Consider the following 14,665-nt stretch of genomic DNA (forward strand, 5'->3'; position numbering starts at 1 on the left):
TAATGTATTCACGTCACTATCCCTAAGCTATAGTTGTTAATGTTGGTTACGATGGAAGGTATCATGTTTATATAAGTGTATAAACACTTGTTTCCGTCTCCAATTCATTTATGTTTAGTCATATTTGTAATATGTATTACACATGTTATGTGAATAAAACAAAGTTTAAACTAACCGAATAATTATTTTGATCATGGGGCATCAAGGAACATTAACACGAACGATTTTTTTTCAACCTGATGTAAAAGATTATTATTTCCCAGACACTTTTTTTAAAATGCTGTTGTATATACAATAAAAAAAAAGGCTAAACGCATGGGAAAATATCATTGATTCGATATTATTTTATTCAACTAACAAAATATTGATTTGATTCCATCACAATCTGTATTAATAACAAAACGAGTAACAAACTTACATATAAAACCAAAAGAAAACCAGTAATGCTAGTCACTAGTCTCTGTTTAGTGCATATCTATCTCGAAAACATCAACACATATTTACTCAAAACCCCAAAAAGGGATATGGCCTCAGACCACATATTTGCTCACGTTTCAAGGTTAGTGCATATCTAAATCTTTGCCATCTTATTAATTTACATTTCTTCCTTTTCTATAAATGAAGTGAAAATATGTTATATCGAAATGAAGCAAGTTGATTGTCCCGTTAAATAAAAAGCATTACTGGTTTGATCGATGTTAATCAATGCAAATTAGTTCAAATGATCTAACTTTACAATATCATGCTATGACCGAGTGAGCGATTTGTATTATTTACCTGTACAACGATGTGATCAAATTGTATATTTTGCATGTAACTCGACCCGAGACGTTTCGCTTATCGATAGGGAGCGGTTACAGGTAGCCATCAATTTCGTCACATCGTTCTACAGGTAAATAACACAAATCGCTCACTCAGTCATAGCTTGACAAAGGGACCAGTCGGTCTTGAAACGTTGCGACACGTTTAATACGTACATTGTTTGTGTAAAAAGTAAAAGTTTGATATCAATGTTTAAATGTGTAATACTGCATTATAGATTCAATCAAAACAATCATAGATGTAAACGGGATCCTTCGTCGCATTAAAGGATTTGACGAAAACAAAAAGAGCTATCAGATGAGCTATAATAAGCTTTTTAGTTATTACATTAAATGTAACTGAATTTAAAATAATTCCAATCAAGGTTATCTGCTGGCTTAAAGCCGATACCAGTCATTTGATTCAGAGTTATCTTCCTTAGAAATACTTGAATTAACTAATTATTCAGATCAACAGATTGTTATCATTACAATTCATTCTTTTGAACCTTTCAACTTTGTAGTCAACGAATCTGAGTCGAAATTGCCATTCATCAAATATAACTGAATAACTCTCTCAGAAAAGGGATGTGCACTTCTCTTATTTGGTATATATTCTGAAATGATTTATTTCGCAAAACATTCAAATTGACATAATTTAACTCATCAGAAGACAAGCGGCCAAACAAAAACATGTACTTATAAAAAGACGACATCTTTAGCGAAGTTCCCTATCGTAAATCAATACACACCTTCAGTAAAAGCCAGCTGAAAATTGGGTTGGCAACACATTTAGGAATCAATGGAATTCATTAATTCATTTATTTTTACATAATATCAAAGTTAATTTATGCAAATATAAAATAATTAATTAATGCTAACTACGCTATCACTTGTATAACCATACGAAAACACTTTTGGTAAACATCTTGAATACAAATCAAACTTCATTAATAAATGTACACGGAATTGAAATTGAATCGGCTACCTTCTTTGATCATGTTAGAAAGTGACAATTGTAATGGTCTCATGACGGTGTTAATGTAACTGTAGTGATGACCAATGGTTCAATGCTTTCTGCTAGGGCTTGATTAGTGTCACAGGCATTGATCGAGAATATAAAGGCAATGACATACATGTAGAACAGATAATTTACTTAATATTTCTAAATGGTTACTATTTCGCCGAAAAAAATACATTTACATCGAATATATTTAATCCTGTTTTGCTCTATTATACGTTGATTGGTCTTTCAAGCGTTTTATTTTTAGAACATTTGCAGTCTGAAAATCCATAAATTCCTTAAACTCGAATGTCATGTAAAATCATGGGTAAGAGACATATCTGTCAGAATAGAATTCATAGGTTCAGGCAACAGTGTTTGATAAATATTTCTGGAATAGTTCAGTTTATTAATTTGAATAAATCGACAAGCGCTGGATTCTTTTACATTTCTCATGAATGACATAGCACGAATATAATAAATTCTTGTTAATCTGAAGGAAAGCCCTGTAACAGTTAAAAAACGCACACTTACACTTGCAATATGATAATATAAACAGTAGCAGTTAACTTATTAGGTCGACCATTAAACAACAGCGGGCAATATAAGGAGCTTCTATATACATAAGCAGTAAATATGTCTTGGATAAGTTAGATTACAGCTTTATGAAGAGGACTTAATCGGGAATCATACATTCATCTTACTCGAACGTCCAACAAAAATATTTTGACACAGCACTCATGTACATCATGTGTAATGTATACTGCACATTAAGGCCAACTCCGACAAAATCACATAATGTAACAACAATTTCAAAATAATACAACAAATGCAATATAACACAATAGCATGCATCCATTTTACAGATTTGTTACAAGTAATTACTACGACCAGTGATGAATCATTTGACCCATTCGTGTAAATTTAAACATACATACAAAATTAAGTCCCGTTAAACCAGTGAGATTTTAAGAAGTCGTTTAAATCTGTATACTCGTTTCCCCTTGTGGGTCCCTTTTCCTACCCATATACATTTGAACTCTCTGATCTTTTAGTTATTGAGTAATGCTAAATACGAAATATGCAATCTAAGTTCACTTTCCTGTGATGCTAACAACAGCAATTACAAATAAGGAAACAAAAGTGAAATACCATAAACACTCGGAAGTAAAACCAAATATGTTCTGGAATGATAAGCGCTTCAAATGTTAGGGTGTCTTCAACTTCAGGAAAGTACGTCGGTACGCAACGATCTCAAACACGGTATACATGTAAATGACCATGGAAGAAACTGTACAGTGTAGTTGAAAATTTAGTCAGAATAATGACTGCAAAATAACTTCAGCATGAATAAAATGTTTTTGGTGGAAAACCGTGCGAAATAGATAACTGGTCAACAGGACGCATCCATATGGAAAATCCTGTTTTTTAGAACAAGCTCTTGAGAAGCAAATCAGTAGTATGATTTAATCTCCATGGACATACAATAATACATCACTAATTTATTACTTGTAAAATACGAGATGTTGATGTAATAGCACATTGTTTTTTCAGGCCAACTGAGTAAATAAAGGCGTGTTTAACACATTTAAAGCGAGTTACTGGGTAAAAGTATAAATGAAGAACATTACTTACCACATTTTGATAACATTCATAAAACATTAATATGCAGACATTGTCTTTGCTTACGTCATAAAACATTTGCAAAATTAAAGGGTAAGAACAAAGATTATTGCAATGCCATTTACTAAACCTCAAGTCAGATGTACACAATGAGCGATGTATGAAATACAAGGTTCACAACGTTGCGACTCTTAAATGCTGATTTTACTTTATATTAAATGGAAAACGTTATGAAGTATTTAGCATAGACGATTAACCTAGTTTTATTAAACTATCATTGATAAATTACCACATACACAGCTGTAACACATGTAACACTCACCATTTCATAACAATATCCACAAACACTACGCGAAGTAGTTTGATTAAGTAATCAATTGATTTCTTCTCTTTACGTAAGCCCAGTTTACTTTCATTTTGAAGTATTAGCAAATAGAAAAGACATTCCTTTCTGCCACGTGGCTATCAGTAAAGTAATCTCCATGTGAATCAGTAAGGAAGCCGGGACATGTCAGCCCATTCCTACATATAAAACTTCCTTATATGTGTAGTCACCATATGATGATGATGTATGACCTTCAAATTCTTCGATTTCATATCCATTATCACGTTTATCATCAAATAGATTACAAATCAACAATTACAAATGAAAGCTAACCAACACAAAGCTTATAAATTGAGCTATTGCACGTATTTTATGAAACAAGCTTCAGCGAATTTTATGAAATTCCGATGAAACGGGGATATATACTGTTGGAGACTTTATTCATTATATGGTTTACATAACGATATAAATAAATAGCACAATCTGTCACAATATAAAAACCTAAGAAAAGGTCACTGTGACGTCACAAGCTAGTAATAAATCTTAAACATCTTGAAAATGTATGAAAGACACAACAAACCTAGAAAGTAAGTAAGTCAAATCACCAATAACGCTCCCTGTGTAATGAACATAATAACGGCTCAGGCAACACTGCGTATAAATTTGTATATATACACATCTTCTCTACTACACATTGTCAACAACAAGTAAAAAGACGAGCCACTACTGTTAAGCACAACTAACACTAGGTCAATCAGTGCGCCCACAACAATCCGAATATATCAGTTGCCAAAATATATGGCCCAGCGTATTGCCAGGATAACGGTGTTAAGTGAAGAAACAATGTTGTACATTCCATTATACAATTGGAAATGGAGACCCCATTGGAAATAAGCTTTCTATTGATTTGATGGGCTATCCAAGGTGTAATGATATACGTAAATTATAGATATCAACTTTGTAAATTACCTACTTATATGAAACTGTTTTGTTGTGAATGCCTTTTTCTGAATAAATATTATTATTATCAGCATTAGAAAACTTGGTAAACAGAAAACGAATTCGACTTACTAGGACTTGTTAAATAGACACAAGCCATTATTACTCTTTCAAATAGTTGATCACGAGACGTGTTTTTGTGTTTTTAACTGAGTATTGCTATCATGATAAATTTGATCGAGACTCCATATTTTTTCATACATAAAGATGTAATAATTGTATCAACGAACAGAAATCGTATCGTATAGCAATTTTTACAAAAAAAATAATTGCAGAATTCATCCAAATGTATTAACGTTTTTCATATGTTGTTATTTTTAATTCGGTCATTTTATTTCGTGTACGCAATAACAAAGAATATCTATCTTAACAAAGATGTCAGTTAAAAGTATATATTTTAAGTTTACGAACACTGATATTTGCAATCTTTTCAATTTACACGTGCTCAAATGGATGTATCACCTCGTAACAAAAGTTGCAAGGCCAAAATAGAAAACAAATGTGAAAAACCCAAATAAAATAATAATATTGCTTATGAAGTTGTGGTGTTTTTTTTGTAATAATGCACATGGACAAATTTGCTCTCTTCTTTTAAATCTATTAAATGATGACAATATCAAACTTTGAAATAACCCTCTCTATATAAAGCGTATGTTTGTCCTAAAGTTCATTTAAAGCCAGATGTCCATAGAATGTTCACTTTGGTGCAAGTAGTGGTCTACACATGTCATGTGGTTTTCTATTTCTTTTACTGCCAATTTTTACCTAGTATAACATGTTTTTTTTACTCATTTCTAAATATTTGTACAGAATCATACGTTATATTCGATAAATTTATTGACAACGAAAAACAGTCCGATTTTAATCTGCTGCCATTGTGAAAAAACCCGAATACAATGACCGTAGGGTAGCATCAGTAAAATATCAGTACTTTAGGTGGATAAAAACAACGGCAACGGGAACAGGAAACATCAAAATAACTTTTTGACGAAAGCGAAACTAATTTCATGTTAAGTGAAAATCTCATAAAAACCACTGAAAGCAAACGATTGAATAATTAAGATTAATTTGAAGTTATAATTAAGAGATGAGGTGATCAATAACAGAATCAAAATCGGAAATCAAAATTAAAAAAGACATTTTTATAACGAAAATAGGAAAAAAAAGTTTATCATAAAGCATGTAGTAAATTATTCTACCAAGTTTAAATTTGGTGATTGCAGTTTCACTTGGTAAGCATACGCGCGTAATTAAAATATATAAAATAACCCCTCTCCCGTGTAAACATATATGCAAGGCATTTTGGAGGTGCAACAAAGCTGATTCCGGATCGATATTTTTTTTAACATATACTGTCAACTATATTATTTTCAAGCACTCCGCGATGTAAGTATTTAAATTGAAGTTTCAGATTGACATCGATATCTTCAGTTGTGAGGTCAGTATACAGGTTTAAAAGGCAGCACTTTCACTGGTATTTGAATTTTTTTGATACCTTAAATGATATGTTTATCTGAGTAAGAATTATGCATGATATGTTTTAAAATTCATATATGTTTCTATAGCCATCATTCAAGATGTAGAAAACAATGTTAAAGCTGTTACATGCCAATTTCATGAGGAACCCAGCAAAAAGTTGAGGTAATGTATACATGTTACAACAATCTTATTTGATAACTTGAGTTGCAATTTGGGTATATTATGTTAATATCGCTTTTTTTGCAGGTGCTTAGTAACAGTCGAAAGGAGAAATATGTAAATAGGAAAAAGTGCAAAAATAATAACTGTTCTGAAGTAGTAAAAGAGAATTTAACTTATATCGGTATATATTTGGCGGAATAAATCAGTCGGATTCGAAAATATTGCAAAAGGTAATAACTCAGGCCTACGGCCTTTATTATGTATTTTATTCAGCATTTCCACATTCTCTTGATATATTTAACCAAAAAACTAAAAACGCCTGATTTTTTTTAAACAGCAAATTTATGGACGAGACATCGTTATCCTATAGATAAAAAATTACCATTGAAAACACCTATCTACGGTTCATACAATACATGTAATTAAAAGGATGTGCAACCCTTTCTGTAAAAATCTACACTAGAAAAGTTTAACCAGACATAAAATATGCGTAACAATTGTCCCTACTTGCGGAATTTGAGTCAACATTAAAATAAAATGTAACACAGAACAAGATTTAAAATTTTCTTAACAATTTCGGGAATTACTGTCCATTTAAACCTCTGAGATCGGAGAATGTCTTTCTTTTAAGCATTCGTTGACTTCTTGCAGCAGAGTATCAGCTTCACAACTTTCTTCAGGTGAATCAATGAAAAATCGGTCATCGTTTTCTCTTGTTTCCGTTGCATTATCGTTGAATTCAGAGAATTCCTCCTCGGTTCCTTGCTTAGGTTTCTTTTCGTTGTTTTGAGGATTACTTTCGATGTGCGAGTCGTTTTCATTAGCACTATTTCCTTTATCTGACAATAAGTTTGCTTCCTCAGAATAGTTGTTTTTCACTCTTCCAGACCTTTCAACTTTTAATGTTACATCCATATCTCCAGGTGAGTGATCGATGTGGCCATTTTGAAAAATGATGTCCTCTGCTCGAACTATCTGAAGTTCAGTTGCAGATGGTCCAGACCTTGCATTGATATCATCATACCTCTCCATTTCAACTGAAAAATTATGATTTTTTTAATATACCAACGATAAATTCTGTATGAATCATCATAAAGCAACATAAATATACTGATATCAAGTACTAAAGTAGTACACGTAAGATTTTTTAATCATTAAAATTGGAAAAAATCATACCACAAATTAACATATAACGTCAATACATAACGTACCTCTCGACGAAACTCTGCCGCGAAGATCTAGCATTGAAATGGATGCAAAGTTCTCCACTTCTGTTACAGCAGGGTAATTCTACACGAAAAATACAAAAGATGCAAAATTATATTCTCAGATTATAACAAGATTTTCAAGATACCTGTGATTTCTACTAAACTTTTCAGTACATGCTTTTGACTGATTGTAGCTTTTATAAATATAGTCCGTATTCAAAACAAAACACATAACGTAGATGCTGAACCTTAAATTCAAATATGAATACTGATTGTTCGAATTACTTATTTTAAGCCCCACAGTTGCATTTCCTGTTCTGTGCAACTGCACATAAGAGACGGACAATACATGAAGTCACATGCACGGAAATAAAAAGACAAAACACGTATGTTAAACAAACAAATTAACCTCACCATGCATCTTTCGAGACGAATGACAAATAACATATTGCATCCTGATGTTAATGTAATCAATTTAACGAGTAGTTTGATGTGATGTTGATGGAAAATAGCATATGCAATTATTAGTTTTGATTAAAACAGAAGAATCAATACATATCAAATGTCTAAGATAAAATCAAGATATCTTATTTCGCATTTATCCGCGAGGAAAGTACATTCAAAAACAAGTATTCCTTTTGTAAATTCAAATTATCGGCAAATGCGGTTAAAAGAGTAACTTCGTAAAGAAGTATTCGCGAGACGTTTAAATTGTCAATAGTACCGGTGTCTTAGTAAACCGATTTCTTAAATGCGAACTTTCGCCTTTACAAAATCATTTAGTGAGACAGTCAAGGTTCCGACTAGTGTCTATAACACCGGTATGCAAAAAAGTAATAATAGTGAAGAGATGTTTTTAAAATTGCAATGACATGTATTGGTCTGTTTTTGGCTCCAAATGAGCTAAGCAGTGACATTCTGAACAAATGTTAAATTTCTCATTTTAAGCCATCAAATGATGATAACGGTAAATCAAAGGTGACACAGTTCAAGAGGGAATAAAATAAGAACATCAGTAAAACTGGTGGATTATGCTCCCCGAAAGGGTCAGCGAGACTGAGATCAGGTGTGACCTCAATGTGATCTGTACCTTAGGCGTATAGACCTCAAAGTGGTATATGATACGTCATATTTTCATTCACAATATATTCCTTAAATGTCATTGAACATCAAATAATGTATTCGACCTTTAATTCCAATGTCACCTTGACATCAAGTGTGGAGACCTAATTATACTAGCTTTATGTTCAGTATGCTTGATATACTTACCTGTTTAACTTTGGGGATAAGAAACATAATTAGCGACCCTAAAATTGGTGTTCCTCCAGCAATATAGAACGCAAGGTCGTAGGAGTGCATAGAATCGTAGATAATTCCTACAATGAGACAAAATTGTTATTATGTTAAAAACACAAACAAAAGAGAAACACACAAAATGTGATGATAGTACGCTAAGCAGAAATAACATAGACCTTGACTCCGAAGTTAATGTAGATTTAAATTGAAGCTACAACAAGGTTTTTTTATTTAATGTAAACTAGAACTGTCGTCAGACTTTTATCCTGTCTGCGCTAAGAACTCCAGGAAAAATACTTTGAGAACATTTCTTAATGAACAATGCAAACAATTTCAAGGCAATCTAGCCCCACAGTTGTGGGTTAACATGTGATACTCTGCCATCCAAAGATGTACTTGTGTACCAAATCAAGTTATATTATAGCATAACCCAATAAGTGACTTTTATGTTTTCTTTCTCATTTATTTAGAACAAATCCTACCAGCTGTTGGCGGTCCGACTACGAAAGGAATCGCAAAGACGCCTAGTAAAAAGCCTATTGCCTGAGATGCTTCTCTATGTCCAACGATGTCAAAGGCAATCGGCCCGAGCAAGCAAACGAAAATTCCGTCACAAAGCCCGAATACTAGGCTTATGGCAACAAGTCCTCCGTAGCTACCGGATAGCGGTATACATACTGTTACCACACCCATGACAAAAAAAGACGCCTGTTGAAGGTAAATGCGATTGACATAGGGCAGGTCAGCAACTTTGCCAAAAACCAGCCGTCCAACTCCTGACGTAATCTGCAAGAAAGTTATCAGCAGGTTTCCATTCGACTCGGGAAATACATCCCTTGTATGTTTTACCTGAAATACAACGGAATGACATCTGCTCAATTTGACATTCATAAATAAGTTCACCAGATTATAACACACAAAGCTGCATTGACATAAGAGACTTTGATTTGAAAATATATCTAAAATAGTTCAAGAATATTTCATTTACAATCTCCCCTTCGACATTTTTGACATTTTGTAACTTGGCCTTCGTATGTGGCTTATGATTTGGGAATAGCTAATCTAATCTAACAGTTAACGTCATTCTCCCTCCTTAATTTTGCGCTGGATCTATCTAAATTTTGTAGACAGACGTTATGAAACAGGCGGTTAAACAGGACGTTAGAATAGATCAATTCAGAAATTGTGGTCTAAATCATGTACTCTGAAAGGACAGGTTGTACAGATAGGAAGAGTGTGAGAGGATAGGCTGAATACATCGATAGGGAACAATGATTGAATGTTTGGTTACCTAAATGAGTCTATACGAACATTTTTTTACCATCGAATTGAAAAATATCTTATAATAAACTAACGAGTCTTATCCTGTTCAATTAACTATCCTAGATCCTTCTAATAAAATTATAGTTATTAATTTCAATAGATTCTTTTTACAATACATCAGATGTTTTTTTGAAAACTGATGAAGCTGATCAAGCTCTGAGCAACCGACCACTGCAAGTCGGCATGGACCAGCCATGTCTATCTGGGCATTGTTAGCTTGGGACCTTTTATATGAAAGTATTGTTTAGTTAATTTTGCATATTTATGTAAAAGTTCAGACAGTGATTAAATAACACCAAATATATGTTGAGTAATTCATGAAAGTATGACATATGAAAAACGTTCAATGAAATCTTGTACTGACAACAAAATAGAGAACTAACACTACCAGTCAAGTGTATGCATGTTATCAATACTCATATCAGTATGATCAACATGTGATAGCTAATGACGGCCAAGATCATCCTACAAACGGAAATTTTCGCCGCAATAATTCATTGACATTTCAAAATGTTTAAAATAAGTTACTGATGGATGGCCATAGCACGATAGGGTTGATTTAATTATGTTTAATTGCAGTTTCACTGAAATCTAGCAATACGTGAATATGTTGTTATGTGTCTAAGGTTTTTCATATACTAGATTGATAATGAAATTCAGTTTTTAAAATCTGAATTTTACCAGTAATAAATAAATACTTTTAGTTTCATTTTTCCAAGAAGAAAACCATACATTTAGAACATATTATTATGATAGCCTTTGTCAAATGAGACTGTAGACAATTTCTTGTGATGTAAATATGAAATATGAAATACCTACCAAATGTACAAAAGGAACAAAGTAGCCAATAAGTGCGACACCAAGAGAAAGGCACCACACAACGTAAGCTCTGTTCCGGAATATCCGAACATTTAAAAACGTTTTTGTCCATGAGCAACAATCATTGCAATGTTCGTACACGCTCTCTGTCGACAACGCCATTGCTGCAAGATTTTCTTTCTGTATTAAAGGTTTCCAGGTCAAAGCACCGAGGATGAGAATGAAGTATAATCCTGCGAGAACAAGAAAAGTATATTTGATTTTTAATACTTCTAACATCTTCGGAAGTCCTAATGACAAAGCTATGGTAAATAGGGCACTACCAAATGCCACCATTCCGTTCACAAGTCCCATGTGTTTTTTGAAGTAATGTCCGAGAATCACAAGAGATGGGGAATATGAGAAGGCCGCACCAACGCCAAGACATACTCCGTAGCTTAAATAAAGAATCTCTAGTTCTTTCACAAAGGCGCTGATTATTAGACCCAACATTCCCAACACTGCACCCGTCACAGCAACGGGTCGGATCCCGACTCTGTCGCTCAAAATACTGGATACAATGCACATCAAAAATGTCACACCCGTACACACAGAACCAACAAAGGCTGCAAAAAAAATATAAAAAGAGATGAAACCAATCTCATTTACATATGAAAGCATGAAACAAGAACATTTAGTAGTGAAATAACCATATTTATAAAATAAAGATAATACATGCATAATGTTTAAATTTCGGTTACATTTTCGCTATATTTGAAGCCTAAATAGAAGAGCGAAATATAGTTAAAAACTAGAATGTTGTTTTTGTGAACAAAAACATGTCTCCCCTTATTAGCCAATAGACAAAACTATGGTATGAAAAAATAGCAAAGAGCCATAGTTCTTTATATAGTAGGGCACGAGACTCGAATTTAGAATGCGACACTCCTACTTTCAAAGATACATTAAAACTATAACAAGTTTGGTCAACGTAGGTGAAATAACATGGAAGTTATGCTGTGGACAAACTTCGCAATTATAAATAAACAAAGGGCCATACCTCTGTATAAAGCGGGGCACAAAACCTGATTTTAGTAAGAGAGATTCCACCTTCCCAAGATACATAAATATGGTAAGTTTGGTCAACGTGCGTGGAATAACATGGAACTTATCCTCCGGACAAACTTCGGTATTAAAATTAAACAAAGGGCCATAACTCTGTATATAGTGAAGCACGAGACCTAATTCCATCGCACTGCACACCTTCTGTGGGTGATGCAGGTATACTTCAAGTTTGATTAAGTAATCTGTAATGGTTTAGAAAGTATGCCGTGAACATACTTCGTGGGGAATAAAACCTTATTTTATTGCGAGAGATTCCGCCTTCCCAGGATACATAAATATGGTAAGTTTTGTCAACGTAGGTGAAATAACATGGAACTTATGCTCCGGACAAACTTCGGTATTAAAATTGAACAAAGGGCCATAACTCTGTATATAGTGAACTGCACACCTTCTGGTCAAGATATCTTTAACGGTTTAAAATTTACGGGCCGGACAAGAATTTACTGAAAATATTGCTCTTATTTGACCTTTTACCTTGAGGTGAAGGTCACAGTTACCTAATTCCAGTGCACGGCACAACTTCTGTGGGAGATGCATGTATGTACCTAAAGTTCCATCAAGATATCTTTGACGGTTTAAAAGTTATGACCCGGACACGTTGCGACTAGAAGAACCAGAAGAAGAAGAAGAACCAGTACTAATACAATATGTCTCCCTTCATTCCAAGGGGAGACATACTAAATTCACTGTCCATCTGATGATCTTATTACAGTAACCCCCTCCACTCTTCCTTCATAACAAAACAAGCGAAGAAACCAAGGAAACCACATATATTAGTATGCCTCCGCAATGTGATGCAACTGGGGAACATTTTGTTTTGTCTGCGATTTAGAAAAAACAATCTTATTACCTTGACAGATATTTGGAGTAAAAAATCTAGGTCACCATGGTTATCTACAAGTTCTTTTGTATCAGTGCACAACTGCACCACGCTTTGCAGTGTATGTCTTTTTCGTATATATTCTTATGTATTTGTGAACAAATTTTCATATGCAGCGGTTGCAATATGTTTTCCATTTAATATCTTAAGTTTTTAGCTTATATCAATATTTATACTTTCGTCAAAGTATTTAAATTTTATACCAGGTCTTATTGTTCAAACATATTGCTTTATATAATACCCTCCGTGTGCACCCTTTCACCATCTTGCAAGCCTGTTACCTAAGCTGCTGATAGATGGGGACAATCCCTATGCTAGGTTATTTTAACCCTTTCTCAGGTTACCGCTGCAACCAGAAACTTTATACTCTTTACTATAACAAACAGTCTATACTGTTATAATGCATGTGCATACTAAATAATGCAGCATTTTTACGTTTATAGTATCCTCGTTGCAGATCGGTATAAAATATAGAATAATGTAGAAACAAAAGAAGTAAATTAATTATAACAATGATTTCGAAGAAAATCCTTTGCCAGGTAGCATTCGTTGAATTTAATCAAAATTTTAAATTATAGAAGTGTATAAATAGCTGTAGCCTAGTCGCTAAGCGAAAATGTCAAAGTCCCCAAATTTGAAGTTTATTGACTCATATAAATACGCCACGATTACAAGTACGAGCCCATTCAGACGTCAATCATAGTGTCAAGGTTATAGGAGGTCTGTAGCTCACAATGTAAACCAAGGGGACACACTGAACTATATTTCAACAAAGATAAGTGTTAAGCGTGGACGGCTTTGTGACACTTGTTAAGTTAAGTATCACGGACATACAGATATAGATCAGCATCAAGATATATTTTCATGGAACATCTATGAGGTTCATATTATACAGTGTAGTATTTAAGGGACCACTTTTGAACCACTCATTAGTGATCATGAGCAACAACTCAGATCAAATGCTTAGGATAATGTGGTATAGTTTGTTCAGGTTAAGAAACTGTCCTAATATATGGACAGTCCGATCCTAATCTGAATTAACATAATTAGAGGAGGACACGTACGTTTTATACAGGAAAACGTTTGCCCTTCAATTTCCACTCAGTGTTAAGTTCGTCCTTCACAGATATTGCTGTGTTTTTGTGTACTTATATTCGTTATATGTTCGCCCTCATTTTCATTACAGAGGGTAAGAGAGGTCAAAAATCAACTGCAGCGAAAATTTCCTTGTAAACGGTATCATATCTCAGATATGAAAAGAAAAGTATTCTAAAATACATAGGGCTGGATTCATATATCACGCTTTAAACATTTAAGATAAGTCTGAAATAAAAGGGGGATATATTGGTCCTTATGAAAGTAATACAACATCTGTATTGTGACAAGACTTTTATTTCAATATTTGTTTTTTCATAACAAAATGAGATCACTGTTTTTGGATTTTACCCCAAGTCTGGTCACTAAAAATATTCACTGACCAGCATTATGGCTTCTATTATTTGCAACTAAGTACATAAACATGAAGTGTCGTTGTTTGTAAGGACACCAAGTCAAGTTTACCTTACAATTCAGGTGTCTGAAATGTCAAGTATGCTATGTGTATTCATTTGACGTTCAACTGGGTATCCCATTACCATAATCTGT

The 14,665-nt window shown here is 33.5% G+C and overlaps 1 protein-coding gene across 8 annotated transcripts in view; it reads right to left on the minus strand.

Annotated features, from left to right (window-relative positions):
• Positions 1-949: 949 nt before the first annotated feature.
• LOC110465377 (monocarboxylate transporter 10-like) overlaps positions 950-14,665 on the minus strand; it is a 31,758-nt gene continuing 18,042 nt past the window's right edge. For all 8 annotated transcript variants that reach the window (XM_021521151.1, XM_021521145.1, XM_021521149.1 and 5 more), the window contains 5 exons: positions 11,038-11,642; positions 9,378-9,744; positions 8,869-8,975; positions 7,603-7,681; positions 950-7,428 (listed from right to left, as the gene is read on the minus strand). In XM_021521151.1, coding sequence (XP_021376826.1) covers positions 6,986-7,428; positions 7,603-7,681; positions 8,869-8,975; positions 9,378-9,744; positions 11,038-11,642 — 1,601 coding nt within the window. In that variant the 3' untranslated portion in view covers positions 950-6,985. The remainder of the gene's footprint in view (positions 7,429-7,602; positions 7,682-8,868; positions 8,976-9,377; positions 9,745-11,037; positions 11,643-14,665) is intronic.

Source organism: Mizuhopecten yessoensis, unplaced genomic scaffold (genome assembly GCF_002113885.1).
Source record: "Mizuhopecten yessoensis strain PY_sf001 unplaced genomic scaffold, ASM211388v2 scaffold11073, whole genome shotgun sequence".
Lineage (NCBI taxonomy): Eukaryota > Metazoa > Mollusca > Bivalvia > Pectinida > Pectinidae > Mizuhopecten > Mizuhopecten yessoensis.